At 39.2% G+C, this 20,095-nt stretch overlaps 1 protein-coding gene across 6 annotated transcripts in view; it reads left to right on the forward strand.

Moving 5' to 3' along the window:
- The window catches only part of NCKAP1 (NCK associated protein 1), a 46,966-nt gene that overhangs the window by 3,550 nt on the left and 23,321 nt on the right, over window positions 1–20,095 (forward strand). For 2 of the 6 annotated variants that reach the window (XM_053409325.1, XM_053409328.1), the window contains exons 2-9: window positions 4,199–4,216; window positions 5,653–5,763; window positions 14,274–14,366; window positions 14,627–14,683; window positions 15,335–15,477; window positions 15,573–15,663; window positions 16,822–16,959; window positions 18,227–18,275. In XM_053409325.1, the coding sequence (XP_053265300.1) occupies window positions 4,199–4,216; window positions 5,653–5,763; window positions 14,274–14,366; window positions 14,627–14,683; window positions 15,335–15,477; window positions 15,573–15,663; window positions 16,822–16,959; window positions 18,227–18,275 (700 nt within the window). The remainder of the gene's footprint in view (window positions 1–4,198; window positions 4,217–5,652; window positions 5,764–14,273; window positions 14,367–14,626; window positions 14,684–15,334; window positions 15,478–15,572; window positions 15,664–16,821; window positions 16,960–18,226; window positions 18,276–20,095) is intronic. The other 4 variants (XM_053409329.1, XM_053409332.1, XM_053409326.1 and 1 more) reach the window with 3 other exon arrangements.

The raw sequence follows: 20,095 nt of genomic DNA on the forward strand, positions 1-20,095 counted from the left end.
TTTCTGCTTGCCACACAGCTAGTTTACTGCAGGAGGGAAGGACGTATCTTCACTACCACTGAGTATTTTTGTTTTGTAGGGGGTTTTTTAACAAGAAAGGTTTACTACGCAATATGTGGTATTGCGGTTAGATAAATTGGTTAAGATTTTTTCTTCATTTAGAAAAGAGGAAGTAATTGCTGCTGAGAGTTGGCCTGTTCTGGCCAAAGTTAAGTTTTGAAACCCCATTGATTTTCAGTTTTTCTGCTCCCTATTGTATAATTTAAAAAACTGACTGGATTGTTGTTTTTTAATTCACACCTAATTTATATGTGTATATTATTACCTCTCCTGACTTAAAATGAAACTGTTCCCCACCCAGCCCATTCAATTCCTGCCTCAAGTTGTTAATTTTATTCTAACTAGAGCAGTAGGGTTTGGGAATGTGCTAGCTGCAATAGCTCAGGCTCACAGTCTTTTTGTTTAATGTAATCTCTTTAGCCAAGAAGAGTTAATTTATCTGTATTTTCAGGGTAATATAAAGTACAGTGTTGATGAAATAAAACCACCTATTTTATGTTAACACTGTTCACTTAAAAAACAGCAGCAGCAAGAATACTCATGAAAACCCTCTAGTGCACTGACTTGTGATAGCTTGTAAATCAACCTTTTTGAAAAGAGGGAGATGCTATGGCTGTCTCTGGATTATCATCCAGGGCTTTATAAACCATGGTTATTCAAGCTGTGGCTGTGCACTTCTCCCTTGCTTCTCCTTTTCCACTGTTGCACACCAGCCAAGTTCATTATTTCTTCTGAAACAGAACTCTTGGCTAATGTCAGTTAACAAGCTAGGTGAATGAAACAGGGTCACATACTGGTTTATTAACAGATATGAACAGAGCAATCCTAACAGGCAGCTATGTCATAGAACAGATAAGATAGCATAGTTAAATTGCATTCTAACTGTTTTTTACCAGAATGGCAGGAATTCTTTTTTGGGGAAGAGCCGTGTAAACCAGAGGTCAGCAAACTTTTCCAGCAGGGGGCCAGTCCACTGTCCCTCAGACCTTGGGGGGGGCAGACTATATTTTAGGGGGCAAATGAACGAATTCCTATGCCCCACAAATAACCCAGAGATGCATTTTAAATAAAAGGACATATTTTACTCATGTAAAAACAGGCTGATTCCCGGAACGTCCGTGGGCCAGATTGAGAAGGCGTTTGGGCTGGATCCAGCCCCCAGGCCTTAGTTTGCCTACCTCTGTGTAAACCCTCATTTTCTTCCTGTCCATTGGCTTGTAGTAGATGGTAAATTCAGTTGCACCACCAAAAATGCAGGTGTAAGTTTAACCAAGCTTTGCGAGCAGGACCAGTGAATGAAGGGAGTTAATAACATGCAGTATGACTTGGTTTTATATTTCTCCCTCCCTCTGCTACGAACATTCCCACTCTTGACGGTGTCTTTCCCCCCTCGCCACACTGGCACAACTTATGCCAGCAGAGCTTTGCCTCGGATACACCCAGCTGAGTTATTTTGGTGTTTTAAAGCTAGCTCAACCAGGGCATGGGGAAATATGCAGTATTCTAACTTCCCCAGTCATATCAAGGTGTTAGGTTTGCATCTGGCTCAGACAAAATGAGAAACTGGCTTTTTTCAGCCTGCTGAAAAGGGTTCTTCACCACTGCTCTAAGCAGTGATTTGGGGCGATTTTTTTCTCAACACTTTTTTCCCCTTTGGAGAATTTTCCATTTCAAAATTTCATTAGTAGCAAAGAATAGGTACCAATTGCAAATATTAAACAAGCATGGCAGTTCTAAAAAAGACAAGTAGAATGAATGTTAAATTAGGGAGTTAGAAAGTTTTCTGATGCAAACTGAAAATTTTTGCAGTGCAGATTACGCTTATTTGTATAAGAAACTTTTCAGGAAAATCCACATCGCTGGCTAATGGAAGAGCTAATTGTTAGTATAGAAGAAGGAAATATATTTACTTGGAAATACCAAGACATTCATAGTTTACTAGTGAATGCATTTTTTCTTCATAGCACAATGCACAAATTATTTTTCAAAGTAATATTCTGATTTTCCAGATGAAGTCTTTCTCCATGCCTATTTTCTCATGGGAATAAATTGTTTCTAAGGCACAGCTCTTGTTGTTCTTCATTGGATATACTGTGGCAGTTGTAATCATCTTCTCAAACTTGGGCCTTTAAAAAAAATAGTAGCCTTTGTCATCAACCTCAGCCTACCAGGATCTGCTTTAGGTGTAGCTAGAGGAATGAATGTGTTAGTCTTCTAGTTTTTGATTTTTAAGAAAACAGCTGCAGTATCCATGTTACTAACCTCAAATTTATTTTGAAATTCCCCTGAATTTAATTAGTTGTTGGCTACATGATGTGTGGGCTTTGTAGCAAGTTGAAAATACCAATGGGGATGTAAAGTCAGGTGTTTGCTTATCTGGATTGTGGACATAGTTCAAAGGCAACTAGTTTAAGAGCAAATGTTGCTCTTTTATATAAACTAAGGATTGTAATGAATCATTGTATACTCTAAGGTTACCAGACGTCCCTATTTCCCGGGGACAGTCCCTGGATTTACAAATCAGTCCCTTGACAAATCCACTGAATTCAACTGAAGTTGAAAAGTGTCCCCGGATTCATTGAAAAAAAATCTGGTAACCCTAGTATACTCCTCTTTCAAAGTTTTCATGCTGCAGCCCCCCCCCCTGCAATTACTAGCCCCCTCATACACTTTTTTTTTGCCAGTGTGCCTGAATGTATTGTAGATAAGGGCCCAACTCTGTTCTTAGTTACAAAAGCTTCTCTGGTTACTGTTGAGATCTGTCGACTGACTGACCTCTTTTTATGACAGTTGGAATTGTTGGTATTGGGAAGTTGCTGACTAAAGAATTCTTCTGCATTTACAACAAAACTAGTGTGTGCTATAATATGGCCTTGCTGCTGTTGTACCCAAACACTTCAATCTACCTCCTACTTGGCTGCAATTCTAATTCATCACAAGCAGCTACTTGAATATCTGACAACTGAAGCCATTAGCTCAGGGGTGGCCCTCTACATGTTGTTGGATTTGAACTCCCATCTGTCTTAGCCAGCTTGACCAATATTAGAAATTAGAGAAGCCAAGCAAATGATGCTCCATCTCACTTTTGAGGGACACTGTAGACCAGGCATAGGCAAACTCGGCCCTCCAGATGTTTTAGGACTACAACTCCCATCATCCCTAGCTAACAGGACCAGTGGTCAGGGACGATGGGAATTGTAGTCTCAAAACATCTGGAGGGCCGAGTTTGCCTATGCCTGCTATAGACTATAAACATTAGCCAAACTGAAATATTAAACTACATATAAAATCATAGTTTTAGATTTTATTTTATGGTTCTCTGTATGGCATACCAGTGCACATGACATTGTTGTAATTTCAGGTTTTAAAAAAATATGTAAATATATTACTTGGTTGGATTAAGAATGGTAGCCAGTGTGTTTTTTTCTGTACTGTATAGGAAACAGGCATGTTAACTAACTCATTTGAAAACCATCCTATGTAAATGTCAGACATATTTTTGAAGATCATAGCTGTACAGTATTTCGTATAAAGGTAGCATTAGGATTCCACTATAATGACTGTTTGTTTTTTCATTCTTGGCTACCGTTTCTATTTCAGGTATGTAATATTTCACTGATAGTTGCTCTCCTAAAAATTGCATGTGCGGTTTGCTCTAAACTTTGTTTCTTTCCAACCTATCCCTCTTGCTCAGAACAAATATATTGGAAGCTGATGTGATACAACATTTTGTGCACTGGAAATTGTTGTACACACATTTTGAGCACCAAATATGTAATAGAAATAGTGCCTTTTAGAATGCTGCCTGTAAGTAGAAATATTTAATTATGCCAGCACTTGACTTTAACTTTGTTGAATAGAAGTACCATATTTACTCGAGTCTAATACGCCATTGAATCTATTGCACACCTCAATTTTCAGAACCTTGAAACCAAAAAAAGTATTTTCTGGTGAATGCAAATGTGCCATTGAATCCAATGCACATCTTAATTTTTGCAACATAATTTGGCCAAAAAAGGTGAGCATTTGATTTGAGTAAATATGGTAGTTTGTTTTTCTGGACATGATGCTTGTGGGAATCCAAGAATTTTTTTGTTTATGTGTAATCTTCTCTCTTTTCATTGCAATGCTTCCCCAGCAAGGACAAGTATGGAAGGTTTGCAAAGCTTTTTCACCTTCCCTCTGCCCGCTTTCAGATCAGTCTCATACTTCATGACTTCTGTCTCAATAATTCACAACACAACTGTAGAAAAGTTAATAAGTGGCCATCTTGGCATTTCACTATGTTGTGTAAAAATGCATAGCATGTTATAATTTGCATGAGCCACAAATTCTCTATTAAACTAGAATTTTGTATCTAGGAAGGGATTTTGGAACAGAAACGGGATTGCTGCACAGCGTTCTTCCTAAGTATGTAACAGTGGTGTGTTAATTACACAGTTCAACTGTTCACCATTTTCTGTCCCAGCTTGTCTTAACTATATGTTAGAATGTAGCGCTTTTTAAAAGAGTTCTACTTTAGAATGTAGCACTTTTAAAAAAAGAGTTCTACTGTTAAAAGGGATCACAAATTTATTATGTAAACAGCTAGCCAGCTGTGTAGGAACAGAATTATGTGACAGGTGATTTAGAGAGTAATGTCTTTTTTGAGATCACTGAAAGAGTAGATAAAATTTAAAATGTCCAAATTAATGTACAGATAGAGTCACCATTCAGTCTGGGGTGCAATCTGTTTTATACATGCACATTAGTTACAGTCTACCAGCAGTCCAATTACAGTCCTTCAGCAAATGTATGCAGCCACTCTATACAAATTAAATTCATGCCCTAGGAAGCAAGCTGATAAGAAAATAACGTGGCAATGAAACTTGCCTGCTGTTTGTGCCATTAATAGTCAACCTTTTTCTTGCCACACACCTCACTAACAGTAGACTTCAGTGGGGAATGACAATACCAAATCCACATAAATACTTGCTTTTTGTGATGGAAGTAACTCTTTGTGGGGCTGTGGCATGTTTGTAGGCCTAAATATAGTGAATGTGGCTCTAGGTTCAGAAGCTGTGCCTAATGATAAGCTTGTTAAAATAGTTCTACTCCATTTGAACTACTCCAAGTTGTTTAGCGTATTAGAGAGAAATTGCAGGTGAACTACTGTTAACTACATATTGCTTGGTTCTTTATTTCAGATAAATTATACTAATAATGCAATAAGCGCAGCACTGCCCTGTATAGGTGGTGACAGCTAGAGTTTTCTACCAGTTGATTAGCATCACTAAATACATGGTGAACCTACCTCATGCTTTACTTCTAGCCAAAGTTTCCATTTCTTCTTTTAAGACTGAACTTCCCCTTCACTGCTGTTCTGCACTAACTGCTTTGAATTTCCATGCATTTTTTCCAGTAGAAGAGCATCTCTGTACTGTGTCACATTACATAGTCCAGCTGTGAGAATCCCCACTCATTTTTTTCACCTGCTCACTAAAAAGCTAAAGAAGTCTATCTAGTTTCTAATTGAAGATCAGCTAAAAGTATATAGTATTTAGTGAAAAGAATATATGTTTAGTTTCTTCTTCTTCTCATTTTCTTCCATAGGCATGTGGAGACCCAAAAGCAAAACCATCATATCTTATTGACAAAAATCTTGAATCAGCCGTCAAATTCATTGTCAGAAAATTTCCAGCTGTCGAAACACGCAACAACAATGTAAGTAATGATACAACATTGTAAATATTTGGATTTGCTTGATAATTATTACCTGGCAGTTCTTCTAATGGCATTGCCCATTGGGTGGGATGAGGGAAGCACCGAATGATATTGACACTGGTTAAATCGCAGTGGTGTTGATAATATGCCAAAAGAACCAGTACTGTATAAAAGGCAGATGTTCCACAGCTCCAGTTTTTTCTGTTGACTGAATTATAGGGAAAGAGTCCTGGATTGAGTTTTAAGATTTACAGTTCTTATAAAGGGACAGAAGCCTTGTGAAATTTGGAATATACTAATCCTAGACAGTGCAGGGCAGTTTTTCTGTAATCAGAATTGCAGTATGAGTATTTGTAAGATGATGAATTGATGGCAGAAATTCATATAAGGCTTTCAGTTGCATGCTACATTCCTTGGAGTGAGTGTTGTCAGTTTATTCTACAGACAGTGCATTGAAAGTCTACGTGTATACAGCTCAGTATATTAACAAACACATCGTGGAATAAAGCTCTGAGGTTTTTCTTAAGAAAATGTAAAGTGCTGCGTATCTTCACAGAAGATGGAAATGGCTTACTACTGGAAAACAGTTGACTAGGAGGCTTCCAGTTTAGGTAATCCTCCAAACTGAAATAGTTCCAGTTCTTGTGGAGTCAGTCTTAGAACTAGATGACTCTGCATGTCTCAGGAAAGTTGGAACAAGGGCATTACTTGACTTAAAGCAATCCATAACCTGTGGCCTTCCATAAGTTGCTGTACTCCAGCTTGCATCATTCTTTACTACTGGCCATGCTGGTTGGGGCTGATAGGAGTTGGAATCCAACAACTTTTTGGAGGTCTACAGGTTTCTCATCCCTGCCTTGTTCAGTTTCCTTGCTTGTCCCCAGATAATTTGGTTTTGCTGTTGCCGTGTTGTTCCTTTTATATTGACTTTCATGTCTTGAATTAAAATGGGATCAAAGCAATTTAAGACTGTTGACAACATTAATTGAATTCTGGTTGTAATGCAGTAAACTCTTCATAAACTAACTGTGATTTCTTTATAATGAGAATTGAGAGGAAGATATTTTTACATGTTTGTTTTCTTCTCAGAGGTGGAAAGGGGAGGCAAGTAATGGGTTTGCATGTTCTCTGCATGCAGTAGTTTGCATGAGTGCTTGAGAATTCAAGTTTCCAATACAGTTACTAAGCACTGGTAATTTTAAGTGTTCTTCACTCTCTTATGGTCATTTATTAGGTAATGTTAAAATACATCTAGTACTTTTTATTTCAGTGATGCTGATTGCCAAATGTCAAACAGTGCCAGTTACTAAGCAGAGATATTTTGCCAACCCACAATTTCATATGTAACATCATATATTTAAACATAATGGCTTAGATCCAAAAGTGTTCTGCTAGCAGAGAGTATTATGTGCTCATGGAAGGGTTGTTTCTGATTTAGTGGAAGAATAATGTGAGAAAAGTGAGCTCCAATCCAGAGAAGTCCTTCCTTTTTGTGAAAGTTCTTATGTAAGACTTTACACAAGCACATTCAATACTTTTTTATAACCCACTGGAGCCTGTATCTTCCTCATTCACCTTGTTTCTCATACAGTAATGCAATGCAACTGTGATACTGTTCTATGAGAAGTCTTGCACAAGAGTTCACAGAATAGCAATAATACATTTCCTCTTTTTGCTCGGAGTTCTTTGGATCAGAAGGATGCAGTGGGTGGTATCCAATGAAGTCTGTTGGCACAAGGACTTCTGTCTGCACAACATAATCCCCCCTCCCTCCCTATCCTCTTCTGCCCCTGCCCAGTCTTTCTGGGGTTTACCTCAACCCTCCAGAGCAGACTTGAGCAGGTGTGGGAGGTATTGCAGAAAGAGGAGAGGGAGGGAAAATGCTGTTGCACAAACTGAAATCCTTCCGCTAACAGAACTACTTTGTTGGATACCTCTCAGTATAAATATATATTTGACAGTTGAAGTTCTACTGATTTGTGTAGCAATTTTCTGTTCCACACATGGATCTTTAGTTGTTGTTTTTTTAGCAATGGGCATTATTAACTTAGTTTCCAGTTTGCATAAAAAATATTTACTTGTAACAAAAACATGAAAAATGGATATCTAAAGAAAGTATTCAACTAGGGTAAATTTAAAGAAAGTGGCTGTATCCTTTAGAACAGAGCTAATAACGCTTATTTTAGGACTATGTTAGACAAGTTGTACCTGTTTAATATTGTGTATCAGACACGAATGCTATGAAATTAACAAGAAAAGCATCATTTTCAAAGGTGGAAGAGCTTGAGTTAGCGCAGGCATCACCAACCTGCGGCCCTCCAGATGTTTTGGCCTACAACTCCCATAATCCCTAGCTAACAGGACCAGTGGTCAGGAATGATGGGAATTGTAATCCAAAACATCTGGAGGGCTGAAGGTTGGGGATGCCTGAGTTAACGCCTCCTAAGTATTCAAAACTTTGTTTTGAAGTATGAGAAATTGAGTGAAAGTGTCTTTTCCTTTGGAAACTTGTGGGGAAACGTGTTGGTAGATGCTGTCAGTTCCCCTTTTGTGTGTGTCAGGATCTTCCTGTAGTTCTTAAAATACTGACTTTCTCCCATGAGGTATAGAACTCCCATAGTTGAATATCAGGATCTAGAGTACAATTAAAACCAAAAAAAGTATTTGCTGGCGAATGTAAATGTGCCATCAAATCTAATGCACACCTTAATGTAGCTTGATTGTAGGTGAATTAAAGTTTTTTCTTTGGATAGAAATAATAGAAAGTTGCGACTTTCTAAAGGAAAATGAGAAATAGGTTTTGGACTGTGAAACTGTTTTTTGAGTTATGGTACAAACTGCAGAAAGGAATTTGCAGTAGTCATTGTTATTATTTATTACCCACACTTCACCCCAAGTTCCCAGGGTGGGTTACAGCAATTAGAACATTGCCTAATGAGATAAGAATAATTTGGAGAGTGGGGTAAAGGGAAGAAATGTAAAAGGACAGGTATCTAAGGACTCTTAGTAGTATGGGAATAAGCAGTTCATCCAGAGTTCTTATGCTCTAGGACTGGTTTTCAACCAGTGTGCTATGGCACCCTGGGGTGCCCTGAATGATGGTAAGGAGTGCCACAGGCAACACTGGTCTCCTTCCTTCCCTCCCTCCCTCTGATGCCCTCTCATGTCTCTGCCTCCCAAAGGCTTGCACAACTGTTTGTTGCAGCAGCCCTGGCTACAAGCTCCCCAGGTGAATGGTGTCTCTGGGGTTGGCCAGGGGATACTGGTTATCATGAGCTCAGGCAGCCTCAGAGTAAGTAAGCAAGCAAGCAGGCGAGGGAGCCCAGCCAGCCAGTCCACCAGACCTTGCTGTTGAGAATGAATAGACAAGTGGGAGGTTTGGCAGGCAGGTGTTGTGCTGGCCTTTCTTGTGCTTACTGTGTGCAAGGCCTGCCTGGAAGCTAAGTGCCCCATGCTGAAGGGGAGCTTTTCCACCATGCAGGCCTGGCAGCACCCGCTGCTGTCACTGCTGCATCCCAAGGTATAGTTCTGGCCTCATGTTCACCTTTGGCCAGTCTCTGTCGGGCCACCAAGGCATCCTCTTCCCAGGCCCCTGAGGAGACAGCTCTCTCTGAGGCAGGTGGTTCAGAGACGGGGGGCAGTGGCGACAGCTGCTTGAAGCACTCCCAAGGAGTGGGGATAGGAGAGGAGGCTGAGGGAACACTCCACAAGGAAGGGTGTTTGAAAAGGAGTGAGGGGCTGCCAGCTCTGCAGGCAAGGGGTGACATAACTGGGTTCCAGAGCCCCACAGGGATGCTGCAGAAAGAATGTAGGTGATCAACGGAGCCATGGACTCAAAGGGGTTGAAAAGCTCTGCTCTAGGATATCCTGGAATCAAACTGTAGTAAGTGTGCCATTGTAATATTTACATTGGGTGGTATGCATATTTCTGGTATGCCATCTGTCTTATCTATAAGAAGACAATTGAAAGGCTAAAACCTGTGGTGCTGTAAAGAGTTGAGGTACACTTCCCCCGTTCTGATTTTCTCAGTTTTTTTTATTGAGCTGTTTTGGGTTCCTGATACTTTCTGTACTCCAGCTCTCTTAAAAGCAAAACCACTGAAATCTTCCCCTTTTTGAACTCTCTCTTGCAGGATTGTGTTAAATAATTTTAAACAATCAGTTGCTGTTTAACTAGGAGCAAGCTGAGATGGTACTTTAATAGGGTTTATATCTGTATTTAAAGAGAAGCCCTCAGGCTAAGCATGCAAATGAGCCATTCTGGAATACTTGCTGTAACATTAAAGATCCAAGCTTTATTTTAATATTAGGTTGAAATCCTGTAGACAAGATCTTGAATGCATAATTTAAAACATTTGCATTTTTTTCTGGCAGTGTAACTTGCAGAACAATACTGATATTATTTGATGGAATATTGGACAACTAGCCTACTTAGGCAATTTTTAGAAATCTATCTGAAATCCCACATGTAGAATAACTAATCCGCCTTGACCCTCAACACACACACCCCATCTCGGTGCTGAGACCAAAAAGATGTGCTGAATCACATAGCCTAGTGGAATTTTAGATAGGGATAGAAAATAACCAAACAACCCATTGAATATTGTCCACTTTTTACTTGGCTTGCTTCTTTAAAGCAATTTTGCCCTGTTCTTTAACTGGAAAAGCTCTCTGAGGGGCTTACAAAGATTAGTAGTAAGAGAATCCCTGCGCTCAGGCTTACAATATGAAAGATGTAACACTCAGTGAAAAGGGGATGGGGAAGGAGGAGGAAAAAAACAAACTCGGGCAACAGTTTTTAAAGTTATAGTCAGCTGTATTGTAGAACCAGCTAAAATGGAAATAGTTCAGGTAGCCTGAGAGAATGGCTACCACCAGGTGACAGTGGACCAAAAGCAGCTGGTTCTCAGCAATGGTAACAAAATAGTAGTCAGATATCTGATTCTATTAGAACTGTAAAAAAAGAACAGGGTTAATTATACTAATTACAATAATTTGTATTAACCTTTGTTCTTGAGGACTTGTGACTTGTGCTGTTCACATACAATCCTAGGTTATAGGTTATATGTACAGTAGGCCAAGTCCACTGTACATATAACGTTCACACGCTCACTCACTTCTGGTATGCTATCTGTCTGATATATAAGGCCAGGGACAGATCCCAGCCCTGCTTTAAACTTGCAGTTGGAAAAGTGGGAGGGGAGATGCTGGTGGGGTGCTCCAGGCTCCGTAGCAGTTCAGCAGCCAACCAGTTGCAAGTTTTTCTCCTAATGTTGGGGAAAAGGTGGTCATCATTCAACTCCCAAGTGATCACACACCTCTGCAGCTCTAACATTGGTGGGATGACTCATACCTGTCATCACACATGTTGTGGTAAGTGAAATTCCTGTTGCACTGGAATTTCCAGCTAATTCCCCCCCCCCTTCCAAACTACTATTGAAATCCTCCTCCCTTTCAAAAGCAGTGTGTCATGCAGTGTTTGGGAGGCCAGAGAGGTTAAAAAGAAAAGGGGTGTGTGTGAGTCTAAAACTCTCTTGGGATCACAGGACTGGTTTTGTGGTTCTTTGAATCTTGGCATATGTTGCAGGTGGGCTGGCGTAGTTTATAGATCTAATTGGACAAAATTTCCTGAAAAAAATCGTTATAAGTAGTCTGAGATGGGGTCTAATATTTTCATCAGCCCCCTATCTGAAGGCATGTAATGACTAGCATCAGTAACATTAATTCGGGAAAGGTGTAAGTAAATACTGTTTAAAGTTGAATTAATTACCAGTCTTGCTTTTTGACTACAGAAAACATAAAAAGCATAAAACATTTAAAACTGTGGTTAAAGGGCGAGTGGTTTGATAGCTTTGGTGAAATAAATATTTCTTCACTAAGTGATAAATATTTTCAGAAAACAACCTTAATTTTTGATACTTTTCTGTATAAATATTCTACTATAACATATAAGGATATAGCCATAAGATTGAATAATGTACAGTGGTGCCCCGCAAGACGACTGCCTCGCAAAACGAAAAACGCGCAAGACGAAAGGGTTTTTCGGTTTTTGCGTTGCTTCGTTAGACTTATTTTCCCTATGGGCTTGCTTTGCAAGACGAAAACGTCTTGCGAGTTTGTTCAGTTTTTTCTTAAAGCCGCTTGAAGAGGCGCAGTTGCAACAGACCGTGCTTCGCAAGACGAAAAGACTCGCGGAACGAATTAATTTCATCTTGCGAGGCACCACTGTACATTGATACACTTAACTGCTCTTTGTTTCATTACCAGTCTAAAAGTGTGTACATTTTAATGTGGCTACGCTACTGTCTTATGCTGTATAATGCTCAGCGTGGTCTTTCAGAGTCTTTTTCTTGACCCCCCCCCCCAGTTCTTATTTATGCCTAGCCAGTACGATGTTGTATGATGTTATCCAATTGCAGAATGTGTGTGTATGATTGAGATATAAGTGATATATATGTCAAGGGAGAGTTATTTAGCTAGATGCATATGAAAGAAGGTGACTGTGGAAAGACTTTTAATCATATTAGACTTTTTATGTGTTCATGAGAACCATACAGACCCTCCTGAATTTGGGCCCGCAGTATTTACCTTTCATTTTTCTCAAAAGATAAACTTTTATCAAGATTCTGTTGCTGATGCCACCCTCTTTTAATATTTTGATTATTCTATGGTATCAGAGTAGTTGAACTGGTCATGCATTTCTTCCTTACATAGACCCAGACATGAGCAATGACAGCATTCCAGTACAAAATACACTGAAGTCTAATTGGCTCTACTATTTAAACATAGATTATGTTGAACGTTCTTTTACATGCAAAATATGTAAATTTTATTTTGCATAAATATGCTGTCTGCAGGCTCCATTAGACTTTAGTCTATTTTGTATTGGAAATCTTCTTATTGCTTTTTGACTTTGATATATGATGTCTGTGTAAAGACAAAGTAGAAATGGATGGCCACACTGACCTAGATACACAAAAAACTAGAGTGGGCAGGATTTTTCATTTTTACAGTAGCCAGGAGTCATGAGATGCCAACCTTCAATTTCATAGTTCTGTTGACTGTGAGAACCAGCTTTTTTATGAAACAGGGAATGCTTTCCATTTTTGTGATCCATATCTGTATAATGAAAATTGATTTTGGGTAAAAGTTTTTTCCCTCTATTAATGTCAAGTGTAAGAATGTAATTTTAAAGTGTGATATTAATGAAAATATCAGTGAAAATCCCTGTGTAAATTTGTGGAAGACATTGTCTATCTAGTTTATGCTCACAACTGTGTGGCATAGATGTGTGTTTTTTAAATGCTCTTTATACATTTGAAGGTCATGAAATTATTTTTGAAAAAATTAATATAGGAAGTTGAAAGATGTTCTAATTCTTCGCTAGTCTTTTGTGTAACTTTATTCTTTCCCTTTCTACTGATTAGTTTGTATTCTGTGGGAATAACACATTTGAGCACTGCTGAAAAATACTATGTGAAAATCTACTTTTACAACTACTGAATATTCTTGTATTCATAGTCTCTCTTCCATTTCCTCACCAGTGTCTAACACGCTATCCTCTTGCTTCTTTTTCATCTTTGTTTCTTTTGTTGCTTGTGTTTTAATGTATATTGTGTTATATGGGACTGCTTAAAGATCCGTGACTGTATTTTATGTTTGTATCTACATTTTATTTTGCATGCTTAACGTGGCTTTGCCTGGATATTCTTTTTGGTAAGTTCTGAATTTAAAGCGTATTGTTTTCTCCGTAGTAAAATCTGTAAACTCTGCTGTCACCTCTTTTCCCACCTCAAGAAATCTGTCCTTATTTTCTTTCATGCTGATTTGTGCTCATTAATGGTTTTGCTTTGGCTAATTACTTGTATAACCAATTCCTTTTTAACACTCTCTAATCTCTAGTAGTTATAGTTAATAATTTTGGTACTAATGTGTACTAATTAGCTGGTAGTTGGCGCTTATTAGAAGAGGCATTTAGTTGCAGAATGTGGGCACCATCACTTTCTTAACATGCTTGGAAGGATTGCATATAGCCCAAAGGTGTATCCTTGCTTCTACATTCTGCCCCTTGGCCCATGTGGATAGGGAGGTTTGCATGTGCAGCAGTGTGCTGCCAGTTCCTGGAATGGGAAGCTAGCTTGTTTGCTACTTGCCCATCTAGCCCTCCCTCTCCAGGTCAGAGTCTGGCTTGGACAGAGGTCAGGAAGGGGAAGCAGTCACTGGCTTCCTGTTTTCTTGACAATTGCCAGCAGAATGGTAGATGCTTGCATCAATGGGAGGGAGAGTGACTTATTGAGCTTAAGGCAGGAGGAATTGTGCCCCTTAGTTTGTTCATATATTAAAATCACAACCATGAAGACCTTGCTATTGGAGAAATGCACTAAACATTTAATCCCTGTAAAAAATGGTGTACCTGGTTCTTGCAAGTATGATTCCTTGGCTTTCTTAAAATTATGCATTTGTTTCCAAGAACTGTTTAGTTTATATGTGTGTGTGTGTTTGATTTGTAGCAACAGCTTGCTCAGCTGCAGAAAGAGAAATCAGAGATTCTGAAGAATCTGGCTTTATATTACTTCACGTTTGTTGATGTTATGGAATTTAAGGTAAGGCACCTGAAGTACAGTTCAGCTGCTCTTGCAGGCCTTGATAGAATTTCACAACCATTGACTGCAGATTAAATAATTTATTATGAATTGCTTTTTAAAAGTGCTTTCTATGTTAAAGTAATGGATATTTTAAAAATTGTTTTTTAAAAAACATATTGCTGTTATTGGCTGAGGGTGTGTTTTGGTTTTTTTCCCAAATTCAGGAAAAAATGTCCAGTAATAATTTCAGATTTTTCCTTTCTCTTTTTGTTTTCAAGGACCATGTCTGTGAATTGCTGAACACTATTGATGTTTGCCAAGTCTTCTTTGATATTGTAAGTCCACGAAAGTTTTTAAAAATTAAATTGAACTGCAATTCTTAATACATTTACTAGGGAGCGAGCACAAGTGAACACATTGGGAAATTACTTCCAAGTAAACATGCATAGGATTACACTGCGCAGCTGAGATAAAAATGACCTGAGTCCTAAATAGTTTAGGCCTTTAAATCAATACAAATACTACGAAATTGTGCCTGGAAATGGACTGGGAGTTGAAGTGGCTGTTCAAACATTGGTCTTGACCTATTCCTCTAATTGCAGTAAAGGTGGAAAATGGTCAAATGATACTGTAGCTCACTTCCAATGTATTAGTTTTGTCTGGGAGTTTTGGTCCTTTATGTATGCACTGCTTTTTAACATAATTCTTGGAAATATCTGAAAAGGCCATTCAGCCTGGAGTCCTCTAAGAGTGAGTCCATTGAGTTGTGCTAACCTATTACACATTTTAGTGTTTAGTATGTGCTACAGTAAATAAAGATAATATATTTAAGGTGCTTCTCTATGTTTAATAGATGCTAATAGGTGCTAATTTTAAGTTGTGTGAGACGTTTCAAATGCATATGAAATGTATGAAGGATTAGAACTTGAAGATGATATGAGTAATCTGTTACAATACAAAACCTTTTTTTTGTATTTCATTTCTAGACTGTAAATTTTGATTTAACAAAGAACTACCTAGATTTAATCATAACCTACACAACACTAATGATATTGCTGTCTCGGATTGAAGAGCGGAAGGCCATCATAGGGTTGTACAACTATGCTCATGAGATGACACATGGAGCAAGGTAAAAATGCATAGCACACTGAATGTCTTTTTTGTGATGATTGGGAGCATGTTATACAATGCATTTTCCTTAATCTCGTTTGTTGCTTTTTTTAGTGATAGGGAATATCCACGTCTTGGCCAGATGATTGTGGATTATGAGAACCCTTTGAAGAAGATGATGGAGGAATTTGTACCACATAGTAAAGTATGTATAAGCCTTTTTCTCCTCTTTCTGACCATTTGTCTGTCTCTCCCCCCTTTTTTCTGAAAATATTTTTTATAAGTTTTTTTAAAAAAACAGAAAATTGAGGATAAGCAGTTTTTAATAAAATTGACAAGCTTTCTCCTCTTTCTGTGTGCATTTAAAAGAATTAAATAGTTCATTTAGACAACCCAAACCCATGATAGTTTATGAGGTTAGTGGCAATTCTGAAGATGTCTACTTAGAAGAGGAAAGTTCCATTGAATCCATTGGGGCTTATTCCCAGGAAAGTGAGCGTAGGATTGCAGGCTTAAGTGTGGGACTAAGGTACCAGCACACCGAACCACCTCTTCAGGCACAAGTGTGGGCCTGTAAAGGTCAAGTTGGGGATGTGCATGCACAATCCCTGCTGCAGTGTTTCCCTGCACACCGATACTACTTCAAACCTTCCCATATTTAGAGAGAAGGTCTGAAGCGGGATTCTAAGCGCATTCAGGTGAATGCACTTAGAATTCCCCTTCAAACTCTCTCAAAATTAGAACACCTGAAAAGGGGACCATGCATATAAACTTCCCACTTTTAGCCCATATACATTCTCCACAAAATCCTGAGGTCTGTTATTTTCACTTCTTGCCAGTGTTGCTCCTTTCTGTCCTACTCTGCCATGACTATCCCCATCCTTGCAAAAAAAGCAGAGTAGGAAATAAATATTCCGTGCCCATGACAGTTTGAAGCAAGCTTCGAGTCTTTGAGAAATGATCAAATTGGTTCTTCATTTACATATATTTAGCTAAAGGAGGCTTTTCTGTCTGGTAGATACATTGGTTCAGCTTAGAAATTGACTGTAGGGATAACATGCTTATACTGTATCCAAATTCTCTAATATCAACCTAGTTATTTAAGAACTTACAATTTGCACTTTAAAATAATATTTTAAATTTTAAAATCCTTTGGCAAAGGTTGCAAGTTTGTGAGGCAAGGAAAAAATATATCAAGTCCTGGCATTTGTCTCATACAGCGTTGGATAGACATGAAATACATGACCATTAGATGCTTGAGAGTACTGTAATAATGGAATAGATTAGAAAAACGTTAAATTGTATTTATTGTACTTAACTGCTAATCGTTCAAAACAATATGTTTGTATTTACTGTTTTCTAGGCTCTTTCAGATGCCCTAATCTCACTCCAGATGGTCTATCCTCGACGAAACCTCTCAGCTGACCAATGGAGAAACGCACAACTCTTGAGCCTCATCAGCGCTCCCAGCACAATGCTTAATCCTGCACAGTCAGACACAGTATGATACTTTACTTTGATTCAATTCTGTGGAACTTAAAGTTTGTGAGGTTTGCTTTTGAAAATTCCCAGCTGAGGTTATTCATTCTCTCTCTCTCTCTCTCTCTGTGTGTGTGTGTAATGAGGCTAGACTCCCCCCGAAGGAACAAGTGTGCACTTTGGGGGTACTTCTGGATCTACTGTTACTCAAGGCACAAGTGGCCTCAATGGCACACAGTGCCTTCCATCAGCATCAGCTGGTGGGCCAGATATGACCCTAACTTTTGCTGTTTGCACTCTAGTAACCTTTAGATTAATTACTGCCATGTGTGTTATATGTGGGGCAGCTGATGAAGATGGTTTAGAAACTGCAGCTAGCACGGAATTTGGCAGCCAGATTTCTGACTCTGATCTGAGTGTCTAGCACTAATTCTGTTACAACTGTGCCAGTTACCAATTATTTTCCAAACTCAATTCAGAGTTATGTTTTTAATATATAAAACCTTATGCAGCTCAGGACCCAAATACCTCAGGAGTTAACTCTGCTCATATGAACATACCTGAGCTTCATTCACCGTCAGAGCCCCTTCTCCATGTGCCTTCTCTGAGGGACGTGTGGACAAGAAGTGGAGTCATGTCATAATTGATATGGGATATGTCCTCAAAGTGTCTTGCAAATGTGTTGCAGCATTATACCAAAGGTTCTGTTGCATCTGCCCCTGGGCCAGATTTCCAAAGCTCTGCTGAATGACACTGAGAAGATGCAGAAGAATAGTTGCTTCACCACAGAGTAGGCCCAATAATAGTCTCTTGCTAGTGTTTGAATAACCTTCCCATGAATTTTACTCTACCTGTCCTCCAGGTGTCTTCCCACTGCCTCAAAGCCAGAGTGAGTAACAAGTGGATCTCAGATCATTTAAGATCATTTTGATCTGTGTGCCTCATCAGGCTGCTAGGTCATAGCATAGATTGTCCATTTGTTCCTGGAACCAAAAAGATGTACCATAAGCTCCTAGAGTTAGAACTGTGCCCAGCATATGGACTGTGCTTTTCCAGGGTGTGCCCACACAAAGGATCAGGAGGAGTTGGTTTAGAGCAAAGGTGGAGAAGCCCTGAAAGTGTACTTGAAACCCTTTTGTACCCTGAAGCAGCCCTTCCCTAAATAAATGATTTCACTTAGAGAGCTGTTATTATTTCATCAGCCTTGTTTAAAGTATTGTACCCAGAGCTCATGTATTAACTAGATTGCAATGTGTCCTTTTCTGATGACAGCTTGTTTTTACAAACAGATGCCATGCGAATACCTGTCTCTGGATACAATGGAGAAGTGGATCATATGTAAGTTTGATGTTCTACTGAAGTGCTTCCTGTTTCTTTACAGCTGTTTTCATGTATAATGGAGCCACGAGGTCAGTTCAGATGTAACAGTGCCCACCTCTTAGCCATGGTTAAGGGAGCAGGAGCACTCATTCTGTCTCCCAAGGCCCAGTCTTCATATGTGCAAAATGCACTTGTAGCTTAAACCATTGCTAACCAACATAATTGTAACCAAGGTTTGGTCTTCATCAGGATTCTTTAACAATTTTCAAACCCGGTTTTAAAACAAACTGTGCTTAGCAATAACCATGGCTAGCATTGGTATTGACTTAGCTATTAGTTTAGTGAAGACACTGGGCGGGAGTGTGCAGGGAGCTCATATACGGGAGCTAGGCTGAGGCTATTCTGATCTCATTATCCCATTAATAAAAGGCAATGTTACAATTGTGTAAGCTCTAAGTTCTGAGGTATTGGAATTTTGTAAGCATGTTCCAGAGCTAAGCACTTCTAATTCCATTGGTATCTACGGGGAAGTAATAGAACTTTTAACTACTTAACTGTGGCTGGATTTTGTCCTATGGGTGAGATCAAACATCACATCAGCAGATGCAATTGGACTTGCCCCTTCTCTTTTCCCACCCATCAAATATGTTCTGACAGGTTCTCCTAAATCTCCAGAGGAGTTTTTGAAGGATGGGAGCGGGAGCTGCAGGCTGGAGGAGAGAAAGACTCCTTTGCATGTTATAAAGTTCTTTGTGCAAGTTGACACCGTTGGCTGTTTTGTTACTGTATTTGGGCAGTTCACGAGTACTTATACATGCTGTAGAATTTCATTTTGCAGCATGACTATATGCAGATGATGTGCTAGAAAAAGGATATATTATTTATGGGTAAAATGCACATTTATGGGTAAAATGTTTTGCTATCGTATCCAGTAGGGCGGGACCTGAGCCTCTCTTTCAAAAATTGCTTCCCACGTTGATGTTGCAAATTTATAATCAGATTTATCAGCATTTCTTTCTACTGTGCATTTTCTATATTAAGCCTTTATTCCTAAATTGATTATTGTGAGCTGTGGACTTACGTTAGGATACTTGGGCAGCATCCAAACATTTCCACTGGCACAAGCACTTTTGGCCACACAATGGAGTTTCCTTTACTCATACATCCCTCATGTGTCCCCTTCCTAATATGTTCTGGGTTCCCTCAACCCCCACCCTCTGGAGCAGATTCAGATAGCGGGGAAAGGAGTGGGCAGGGAAATTCCCCTGCACAGCCAAAAGCTCTTGTCCTAATGGAACTGTTTAGCTGACTGCAGTCCATTGACTGTTGAATGACAAGTAGGTTGAGGATTTACCTGTTAGTTGCAGTAAAATAAATCTATGGGGAAGACCACACATGTGACAGAGCAATCTCACTTGCATGCAGAAGCTCCTTTCCGTCTCCTGCCAGTCCCCTTGTTGGGCTAGATGGACCAATGGTTTAACTCATTATAAGCTTCCCATGTTCCTATAAAACGGTGGTTCCCAAACCTCCCCCCCCCCATGGACCCCTTGAAAATTGCTGAGGATCTTAGTGGAGCACTTAATGATTTTTCAGCTTGTTATAGCAATTGTAATGCACTGTGCTAGATGCTGTATGCTTTTTAATTGTGTTTTTAGTGCTGCTTATTTCTTTTTACATTAGATTTTATTGCATTCCATGGAATTGTAGTACAGGGGAATCCATTTTGGGCCAACCATGCGCATCACCGGAATGTGCGTGAGGATTGCCCCGTTTCACTTCTGGCCCTGTTCCACCCCCTTTTTGAACCTTTTTTTCGTGTGTGTCAGCTGGAACAC

Source organism: Podarcis raffonei, chromosome 1, assembly GCF_027172205.1.
Source record: "Podarcis raffonei isolate rPodRaf1 chromosome 1, rPodRaf1.pri, whole genome shotgun sequence".
Classification (NCBI taxonomy): Eukaryota; Metazoa; Chordata; class Lepidosauria; order Squamata; family Lacertidae; genus Podarcis; species Podarcis raffonei.